Source organism: Rhagoletis zephyria, unplaced genomic scaffold, assembly GCF_001687245.7.
Source record: "Rhagoletis zephyria isolate East Lansing unplaced genomic scaffold, Rhagoletis_zephyria_1.1 Rzeph_scaffold_06855, whole genome shotgun sequence".
Taxonomy (NCBI): domain Eukaryota; kingdom Metazoa; phylum Arthropoda; class Insecta; order Diptera; family Tephritidae; genus Rhagoletis; species Rhagoletis zephyria.
In genome coordinates, this window is record NW_016163938.1 from 22161 (window position 1) to 33380 (window position 11220).

The 11220-nt window shown below is 34.3% G+C and overlaps 1 protein-coding gene across 1 annotated transcript; it reads right to left on the minus strand.

Annotated features, from left to right (window-relative positions):
- Positions 1-7902: 7902 nt before the first annotated feature.
- Positions 7903-9190, minus strand: RpL28 (ribosomal protein L28). The gene is made up of 4 exons (XM_017629516.1): positions 9102-9190; positions 8654-8756; positions 8291-8533; positions 7903-8112 (listed from the first exon to the last, which is right to left on the minus strand). The coding sequence occupies exons 2-4, from the start codon at positions 8747-8749 to the stop codon at positions 8029-8031; spliced, it is 423 nt and encodes a 140-aa protein (XP_017485005.1). The 5' UTR covers positions 8750-8756; positions 9102-9190; the 3' UTR covers positions 7903-8028.
- Between the last annotated feature and the right edge of the window lie 2030 nt (positions 9191-11220).

The following is an 11220-nucleotide window of genomic DNA, read 5'->3' on the forward strand; positions in this document are numbered from 1 at the left end:
AAACCGACTCGCGAGTAGTGATGTGCTGAATTGTCGGTACCCAATACTCGGTACCCAATACTTGAAGAAAATTTCGGTACCCAATACTTTCTTTTCGGTACCCGATACCGATTCGACACATTAAACCTTCCTCAGTACGTATAAACTTTTTGTCAGCTGATTAAGTTTAGTCACATTTTTTATAAAAGTCTAGCACATTACATAACCAGCACCACATTAATCCACATTTCAAACTTTTTACAAAAATTAAAAAAATTCAACAAACTTTAACAATTACACCTAAAGATTTTAAACTTTTTATTAAAAATTTTAGGTATACAGTTTTATAGCCCATTATATTTTAGTAGATTAAACTGCAATAATTTTTTTTTTTTTGCTGACGGTCCTAGGAATTTTCCTCCATATAAATGTAATTGGCGATCATACTTTATATGGGAGAAAACCGTCAGCCAAAAAAATATTAAAAATCAACACAATNTTTTTGCTGACGGTCCTAGGAATTTTCCTCCATATAAATGTAATTGGCGAACATACTTTATATGGGAGAAAACCGTCAGCCAAAAAAATATTAAAAATCAACACAATTTTCTGCTTCTTGAAATTTGCACTTTAACCAACTAAAATTTAGTTAATTTATAAAACTGCATAAAAAGTTTAAATGTTGTAGATGTAATAGTTAAAGCTTGTTTAATTTTAACAAAAAATGTACGAAGTTTGAGATGTGGATTTATGTGGTGCTGGTTTTGTAATGTGGTAAACTTTTATAAAAAAATTATAAACAATTAATAGACAAAAGAAAAATAGCCAAAACTGGTCAAAATGTCACTTAACTTAATCAGCCGACCGCAGGGTTTTACGTTTGAAGTTTGAAGAAGATTCAAATAAAGTGAGAAATAGACTTCTTTAACCATAGATTAACGACTTCAACGATCACTCAACAGCTTTTATTCCATATTTGTGGGTATTGCGGACTCTTATTAGAAATTCTAATATTTCGGTACCGAGTATCGAAAGTATTGGATACTTTTTACGTCGGTACCGAGTATCGATCAATACTTAAAAGTACCGACTCAGCACATCACTACTCGCGAGTCAGACGCACTGTGTAGCTGTGTTTAGCTATGGAAAACCTCAAAAATGCTGATCGATAGTACTTTTTATAGGCGGCATACACCGTGCGTCTGGCTCCTGACGTCGGTTTGAATGTATTTGTGAAAATAAATATGTATGTGTTCGTTACACCCACATCACTCCCGGTATGACTCTGAGGGCCAAATTCACAGAATCGGCAATTAACTGCAGATTTCACTATAAAAATCTGTAGTTAACTGCCGATTCTGAGTTAACTACGCACTGTGAATTTAGCCCTGAATAATTGAACTGTGTGTAGTCGAAGGCGAGTTAATATGCACACAAACTACTCGCGAGTCAGACGCACCGTGTATGCCGCCTATTACACTGATTTCAACTATACTAAGGGCCGGTTGCTCAAAGCCCGGTTGACACTAATCCCCGGTTAAACATCGTTATCGACGTTTTCGCCTCCATGCAAATAAGGGCCGGTTGTTCAATGTCTGGTTATCACCAGTACATCATTATCGACGATTTCGACATCATGCATATCACATGTTAACGATAAAGCAGTTTTTGTATTTAACCGGAGCTTCTACCTCCGATTTGTGCTAATCAGACGTTGAACAACGGGCCCTAAGATGGTGTCGGTTTTCTGCCATGAAAAACAGTAAAAGTGTAGGTCCCTCCGCTTTGTGTGACAACATCAAGGCGCACGCCACAAATCGGAGGAGAAGCTCGGCCAAACACTAACAAATGTGTAAGCGCTAATCTATTATTATTATTATTAATATTTGGAATACTTAACAGCGAAAGCAAGATACAAAGCAGAAAAGAAGAATATTAACAAAGCTAAATCTCATTGGAATGTTAATTAAACATGAATCTTGATGGTTTTGGTGATATTTTGAGAAAATTTTCGAATAGAAAACCCAAGTGCTCGATTTTTTGTGAAAATAATTGTTTTAGTAAAAAAATTATTATTTTGTTTTAATTTGTACAAGTAACATAAAGTTAAATCGAAAATATCATATAACATTTTCCGATTTTTGTGATATTTTATTAATGGTTGCAAATAGAAAACTCCCATAACTGTTTGTGATTTTGTGAAAACATTTTGTGGTAAAAAAATCCCTTTTTCCTGTGATTTCTACAAATACCGTGAAATAAATCGAAAAGGTTATATAGAATTCTTTTCACTTTTGTAATATTTGTTAGATTTTCAATTATAGGTAAAACTTTATTGGTGTTATATTTTTTTGTAAATAGTCTTTTAGGGAAAAAAAAATTTCTTATCGGTGATTTTTACAAACAACGTTAAAATAAATCGAAAATATTATATAACATTTTCCAATTTTTGCGCAATTTTTCCAAGTAAAAAAATGTATTGGTATTGGGTTAAAAAAAAAACTGNGCGCAATTTTTCCAAGTAAAAAAATGTATTGGTATTGGGTTAAAAAAAAACTGAAAAAAAAATCATTTGTGATTTTTAAAGGTCTCTCGCTAAACTAAGACGAAAATATTTAAGCATTTTTTCCAAATTTTCGATATTTATGGATATATGTAACTAAGATTTTAAATATTTTCAACTTTGAATTTTTTCGAAAAAAAGACATAAAACTGAAAATTATTTTCCACTTTTTTTGTAGAGATCTCCCACAACTAAGTCGAAAGTTGTATGAATTGTTTCCATATTTTCGACATTTATGGAAATAATTCAGTTTTTAATTATTTTCGACCTGGAAACTTTTTTAAAAATACTAAAAATCTGAAAACGTCGGATTTTCCCAGTAATTTGTAAAGATCTCGCTAATCTAAGCCGAAACTATTTAAGAAATTTTTCAACATTTTCAATATTTATGGAAATAATTGAGTTTTCAAATATTTTCTAATAAAGCCGTGTAAGTTGCCATTGGATGGGTAGCAGCTTCGCTACTCATGTGCATATTCGTCCCCCACATTGTCATTTACATATCTAATTAATAAATAAACCTAAATTTATAAAGTACATATTTGTAAACTTCCTTTCATTGATATTACCTATTTATGCCAACAAATTTTTCATGCATCCAAAAAGACAAACAAATGAAAATGTAAGTATGTATGCATTTATAAATGTACATATAAACATACATACATATGTACGATTGATTTGCTTTCGTCTTCCCCTCGCCGCTTCCATCCACACAAATTATTCAATTGCGCGAAACCATTAACCCAACGTTTACGAAATATTTAGATTTTCGCATAACTTTGCATTTAATAACGCAATACTTTGCATTTAATAACGCAATACTTGTACATTTTGCGTGGAGAATAATAATAATTAATTTAAAATTCATAAAAAGCGTTGTAAAATAGTGTTTTATTAACAGCTGGACCCAAAAAAAACATTTCCGCTAAAATGGGTTAAACGCAAACTCGAAATGACATTTTTACACGCATGCATGCATACATATTAGGTGCAATCCCGTATTCCTCAGACTCGGACTAGTAAAACTGTCAAAAAACAAAAATTCGCGCAGAGCGAGAGAGTAACATTGAAAAGTACGGGATCGCTTTCTAGTAAAAAAAATGGTAACTTCTGTCAACTTCAACATAACCTCCAAATTTTGGTTGTAAATTTTTGCTTATTTTGTATGTAAACACACTCAGCTCACATATGTAAATAACCAAACATACTTTCAAATTCATTAGAATCCACATAAACAAGTAATTAAATACTTTTCACCATGCATTAGCAGAGTGCACTTTTCTTTTGTTTACAATTTGGTTGCCAAACACACTACAGCTGATCGTTTGACACATTTACCAGCAAAAAATTCTCGGACTAAAAATGGTAACTTCTGACTGAGAGAGGACCTCATTTGTTCTCTTTTTTGTACTCTCAATTGTCAGAGAACCGAGTACGGGATCGATTTCCAGTAAAATCTGACTGATTCTGACTAGTCTAGACTCGTACGGGATTGCAACTATATATACACATGTACAGTGGAGTAGCACTAGCTTGGACATCGCATTGGTTGTACTATAATGTGTTTGAATCATTTTATGGTACTGAAGATTTGGTGACGGATGAAAAAAATTTTAAATAATCTTTGGATATATAAAAATATATACATATTTATAAACGCTTTCAAGTATAGAAATTTTTAAAATTAAGAAATAAATAAAATCATTTTTTTGGATTTATACAAATGGTGTTCAAGGCACATTGACCCACCTGTACAAAAATCGTGACAATTTCGAACCGAAAAATGTGAAAGCGAGCTAACATATGTCTGTGATTTTAGAGGTTTTGATTTTATTAAAAAAAAAAAATAGTCTTCTCCTGCAGAAAATGTTTATCTTTATTTCTGTGTTCGTATGGAAAAGTAGCTTATGTCGAAAGGCTGGCTTTAGTATAAATCGGCATTCGCAGCATACGATTGCGAATGACTTACGGGCGCTAAGCCGTTAAAAAAATTTTTAGCAAATAAACGTGGAAGAAATAGTTCCGATGCTAGCAAGTCAATATTCTTTTTAAGTCTCATCAAAAAATTCCTTGTCGTTTAAAAAATAAAGGGAATGCCGCATTATACTAAAGCCGGCCTTTCGACATAAGCTACTTTTCCATACGAACACAGATTTGATGTTTCTTAAAATGACACCTTAAAATATTAGTTAATGAGTAAAATATTATTGATTGGGGAAAGAGAAATTGAGTGTTTTGCCAAAAATTACCAAAAGTCGAGATAACTTATTTTACTGGACATAGAGAATAATTGCCAATTTTCACTTGGCTAGCTGAGATTTCTTCATTTTAAGATTTTAGAATTTTTGTGTCGGATTGAAAAAATTGCGCTTGAAGGTGATGAATTTGCGGGGAGCAGGCTGCGGTTATGTTAAGGAATGAATTAACTTGGCCTTGAGAAATACGCGCATGCGTTTATGAGTGAGATAGTTATTGTTGTATTTGAAAGTGCGCGTAAATATGTATGTATGTATGTATGCGGCCGTGAGTTGTGCATATGTATGTAGAGATGTATACATGAGCGTAGTATGTAGGCAGTAGAGGTATACGCCGCCGAGCCACGCCGCCGCCGAGTTACGTAAATATCGGCGCGGCGGCGGCGTTCGGCGCCTGAGGAATTTTGTACAAAATTTTCATGATGTATGCACATTGAAATACATCGTTTGAAGGAACTAAATACTACTCGTATAAAAAACACTATTTTACGAAAAGAAAATTACATTTTTAAAGGAGTTTTTTTTGCATAATTTGGGCCACTAAACATTTCGAAAAAAGCGTAACTCAGATAAAACATAGGTAACACGTTTTTCGATCGAAAGCGTTTATTACAATTAAATTAAATTCGAATACTCGTAATTTTTTTTCAATACTACAACAATATTACTTTTTTATATACAACAACAAGAAAGTTATAACACATCAAAAACTTTAACTCCAATATCTCAGAAAGCAGTTTTAACAGAAGCGTCTTTATTGCATCTAAATCCTTAATTATTGGAGATAAAACAAAGACGAGTTGATTTTCCTGTGTATTTTTTTTTTTGTTAATATTTTAAACACTTAATAAAAAGCAAACACTTTTTTTGCTAATTTTTAGATTCGTAAGTTATTTTATTCTGTTGTCCCGCAGACGTTTACAAGTACTAGGTGGCTGTGTGCAAATTACGTTAGCATTCCTACGCAGGGCTGCCAACTTGGCTCAAACCGTGCCATTTTTGGCCGTTTTACTTCAAATGGCACTTAAGTTTTCAATTTTGCACAAAGTGTCGAAATGGCACTTTTGAAAAATAGTAATATTTCAGTAAATTTTTGAGAAATCCTTTGCGTGTACTTCTTTTTCTCAACTAAAAATTTCTAATTTATATAGTGTATACAACTGGTTCCCTTACTTTGGCATTGGACTTTTGCTTTAGATATGTGATTCTAATTTGAAAGGGAAGGAAATGGGAAGGATTAAAAAGGATGGCACCTTTTTCGTCACTTTTATTTTTCCATTTGGCACATTTTGGCACTTTTTTATCCTCAATATGGCACTTCATAGCTATAAGTATAGTTGGAAGCCCTGTTCCTAAGTGGTGGTCAAATCCCAGGAAGGGTTTGCTACCGCGCATCGCAGTGTCTTCTACACAGGGTTAAAGTCCCCCTTTTTCGTAAAAATTACTATTATTTTTCATTACATTCAGTTCTCCTTAGAAAAATTTGGCGCCTAATATTTTAGTGGATATGTTAACCACCTATAAGTTGATCAAACCTTGTTTTCAATATATAACCCGCAAAAAATCGAAACAACTCCGTAATTTAACATAGCGGATGATAAGATTATTGCAGAAACTTTTGATAGCGACATAAATTACTCCAATAACTTAGCTTTTCAAATTTTTTTATTTCGTAAAATTTAAGTAGTATATACGGATTTGTAGAGAACATGGAGATGTATTTATATACGTCGGCACTCAACATTTTAATTAAAGTAGAAAGTTGCGTAATTTTAATTTAAAACTAATTCAATGAATTAATTAAATACAATTACAATCAGAATTGGCATGGCCAATGCCCAACGCTGACGAGATCACATGATAAGATTAGTAGCTTGATGTCTCTTTGGAATCTACCTTATGGGCAGTAGCGCCGGCGTTTCCAGACGCGCCGGCGTCGCCGCCGCCGCCGCCGATCTTTTCAAGTTGACCACGCCGCCGTCGCAAAGCCTGTCGGCGTAAGCAATNTGCGGAAGGCAAAGTAAATACTCTACGCGTGTTGCTATTGATCGGTAGTTTACGTACGCTTGCTGAAACTGGTTTATGCTTACTCACAATTGACCCGAACGATGAAAGTAGGGGATGGAAAGTATTTGCGCGGCGATCGGATGTCTTGTTGGGCCGCTTAAATGGAATTGCGCAGGAGTCTAATATCAATTAATTGAGTAGGTACATACCTACATATGCGTGGAAAATGCTTTTAAATGCCGACGACCCACCAACGAGTTTGCCAATTGCGTACATATGTATTTGCATAACTTTCACATATTAGATAACATATCTACGTTTTGCAGTGAAAGCATACCCTGGCACATATCTTCGAATAAGAATTTTCATATATGCATTTAACCAAAAATTGTCATCTTGTTTTTATTAAATCAATGCCGCGAAAAAAAAATTCAAACCAAACCACTTACACAGCGGCGCACAGCTAAATGTGGTTCGTCCACAATATGCATTGCGTAATTCATACTAATAAATGATTAAAACACCGCTAACCCTATATAAAATTGTAATGCTTATTGTAGGCAGTCTACTTACAATGCACATTACAATTTACAAACGAAGACGTATTGTAATGAACGCCCGAAGAGTATTCGGTCACATCATACTTTCCGATTACAGACAAAACCAGTGTGTAAAGGACGCTAACCACAAAGCGGCCATGCCTATGGCAAAGTAATCTGGGTTGTAATCCATTCATTCCGATATACCGCCTTCGAAGTTTTGAAGGAGTATTCGATTACGTAATATGCATTTGCGCCGCTGGGTAACATTCATACCGCACACACATTCATATATGCATATGTACATATTACATATATTAAGAATAATATCGACTTCTATTTATTTTAATTAACCAATTTAAAGAACAAAAATGCAAAAAGCCGTCAGCATTTCGATCTCTTAAAACAAATTGATGGATTTTGAAAATTTCGAGCTTATTTAATAAGAAATTTGATTCCTTTTAATTTGGTATACGTACTTTGTATATATTTTGTATAGTCCTTACAAAATTGAATTAATGTAAAATAATTAAAAAAAAAATTTACAACACGCTGTATTTATGACACCAAAAAAACTGCAGTGTTTTGTAGCCATACTTTTGAAAAACTGATACATTTAATTATATCTTTCACGTTTTATTTGCCATTTTTAACTAAAATTCAAGGTTCAGGTGCGAATTTTTTAAATTTTTTCAGCTTTCTTTGCACTTTTAACGGGAGCTGTTTTCTGCGATGCGAGCACAGCAGATGCACGACGGAGGGCAGCCTGAAACAAGACAATTTTTAAATATATCGCTTATAGGAATATTCGATAAGCTTATGAGGTTATAACAATCAGTATCGTTTATCAACACAATTAATTCTGCGATCTTGGTGAGTAGCAAAAACTATGGTCTCATCACATAAAATATTCAATACAATTATTAATACTGACTCAAACGTACCTGAGTTAGATCTTTGCGGTACTTAGCACCGGTCAAAAGATTCTTCAACTTTTTCAGTGCCCTTCTGGGCCCGGCCTTAAACGAAACACGAACGGTGCTCTTAGCGGGACGCTGAGCGTTCTTGCCCTTCTTTAGAACAACCGAAAATCCCTTCTTGTCGGCAGCGGGTACAACACCAACGGTTTTCTTGTGAACCAATCCACTGTAGCGGAATGAGCTTACATTGGTTAAATTGCTTGCCTCCTAAAAGAGTAGACAATTTTTTAGATAAACTTCTAACGTACATTTCTATTTAATCAACAAATTTAACGAAAAAGTTAATTTAAATAACATATTAATGCGTTAGTAAATGAAGGATCTTACCGTACTGAAAGGTTTCTTCACATCGCGCTTCTTCAACAGGAAAGCGTTGTTGTTGCGGATAATCAACCAGTTAAGATGCGGTGATGTGGTGGCCATCTCAAGTCTAAAAAAAATGAATACAAATATATCAATACATATTAGATATGTACTTAGTTTGAAATATAAAGCAAGTTTAAATATTTATCAGTCTTGGGTGATGAATAGTAGTCTTCAAGAACTCTTCCGTTTATTCGATCATCATTGAATCTAAATTTCGTCTTCAATTGACACGGGAACGAACGTGCCAAACACGTGTGATAATATATTAATAATCTAGTTACCAGCAGTATTTCAGGCTTCAGCTGATATTACACCTCACTCGGGAATATACTTCCAATACATTTTTTTACTTTAGCTACATCTTCCACGTGCCAACTGAAGTAGTCGCCGACATTTTACAAATGCTCACCTTTTTCTCTTGGAAACGATGACGAAAAGAACCAGGAAGTGCCATGTCTGAAGTGAAGTTAGCAGCTATTTGCTACATGTCAAACAATGACATTCGGAAATGTAAGGAAAGCGCTTTTAGAAAAACACAGGGTGGTTACTTAATAAAAAGAAGAATATTACCATGGCCGCAGAACTCCACAAGCAAGCACCGATGGCCTACCAACTGTCATTTTGACGAGCAATATGATTGCAAGTTTTTGTGTGTGGGCACTTTGATGTCTTGAAATACCCATTTGCCGCATGACGCCACCAGACAACATTCTCTCAATTTCGGTGTTTAAAAACATTTAAATCCTTTGTGGCGAATACTGCGGCAACGCGAAGCGAACAACGAGAAATAGCCAGAATGTTCGAGGAATGACGTAGAATGTTCTACAAAGAGAAATGTCAAGTTGGATGAACACTGCGAACAGCGAGAGAAAGAGAATGAGCGATGAACGTACGCTACATGTTCAATATTTATCGCGTCCGTATTTGCATAATTTTTGTGCTGAACGCTAATTATGACGCAAGAAAATATTTTCATTTTGTATGATTAAGTTACAGATAATTCTACAATTATTTTAAAATTGTCAATGTTAATTACAATTTTTTCAGTTTGTTTTGAAAGGTTTTAAGCACCGATAGCGAATTCGTTTGTCGATGTTCACATTGTGAGAGTACAAGATGTACTGACGAAATGTATGGATCGCGTTTGGAAGTGCTATTTATTGACGGTATTGCGATCCGCGATCCAGATTTCAAAATTTTTAAAAATTTTGCGATATGGATCACGATCTATCAACACTACATGCTACACCGTCAATAAATATCGCGATACTTGGATCACCTCATGAACGAAAGACACAAGATCACGTAAGAACAAGAGTGAAAAAAGTCGATTTTTAGCGGGTTCTACGCCATCTTGTTTCACCGGAAAACGAGCGAAAAGTAAACAAAGCAAAGAAAACAACGAAAACCAAAATTAGCCAAAATTATTGTCAGCCACTTTAAACGCACAATTTAGGTGAAATGATGCAACAAAATGCTTTAAAATGTGTTGTCATGTTGAATTAACTTCTTTACTTGAATAAAAGAGTAAAATAGTGGTGCTTGTGATGTAAACAAACGCTCAGCTGACGAACCCGCTTTCGCAAACTGTTTTCTCAAAACCAGTTACAAATACAACGTCGCGTTCTTACGGGATCTTGTATTTCTGGTTCATGGGATCACCTCAATAAATACTGACCGTGTGACAGGGCCCCTACAGTGGCTACACACGACGAACATGTGCGCGCACATGCTCGGCTTGCTGTGCATGTTCTTCGTTTGTAGGGCGGTACAGGTCATACCTCCAAGAAATCAAGAATGATAGAATACCACGGTGCAGCGAACAAAGGTGATGATAATAGATGTGTTTTTTTACAAATTATCCAGTAACCTAATTTCTAAGAATTCGCTCCCATAGAAAAAAAGTACGTGAACGCTTTTCCAGTAATAATTTGCAAGTTTCATAAACAGCTGATTAATTGGTTGTTTATTCGCAGCATATTTCTAATAAAACAATATATTTTATAATTAAATATGTTTATTTTGTGAATTTCCACAATAAAAACCCACAAACAGTTTCCTTATTAGTCCAAATTTCATCCAGCAACATGCGATCAGCTGTTTTTCGTACTGACAAATTCTTACAAGTAAAAATTTATCCAGTAAAATCCAGTAAAAACCATGATAAAAATATAGTAAGGTAGAACCGCTGAGAGTTACTTTTAAAATTCTTGACGTTTCCAAACATTTTAATTTTTAAATTTACTCATAAACTCGCACACACATTTTCATTTTCAATCTCAAGCAACAACAATTTCGAACAATTTCAATTTTTTATTTTCAATTTTATATGATTTTAAAATGCTGGCAAACTTCAAAAAAAAAAATCATGGCCGACAAAATGAGAGAACGGTTCTACCTTGCTATGTTTTTATCATGGTAAAAACTTGTAACTTCAGCTGTCATTTTTCGCTCTCTCAATTTCCCCTACTTTGCAAGTTTTTGCGTACGAAAACGCCAAAACCATGATTCAATAATACAAGGTTAGA

Coding starts and splice junctions, on each gene's coding strand:
- RpL28 (XM_017629516.1), bottom strand. CDS start 8,749: ATGGCCACCACATCACCGCATCTTAACTGGTTGATTATCCGCAACAAC. Junction 8,534..8,653: donor TGAAGAAACCTTTCAGTACG/GTAAGATCCTTC, acceptor CTACTCTTTTAG/GAGGCAAGCAATTTAACCAA. Junction 8,113..8,290: donor ACCGCAAAGATCTAACTCAG/GTACGTTTGAGT, acceptor GTCTTGTTTCAG/GCTGCCCTCCGTCGTGCATC.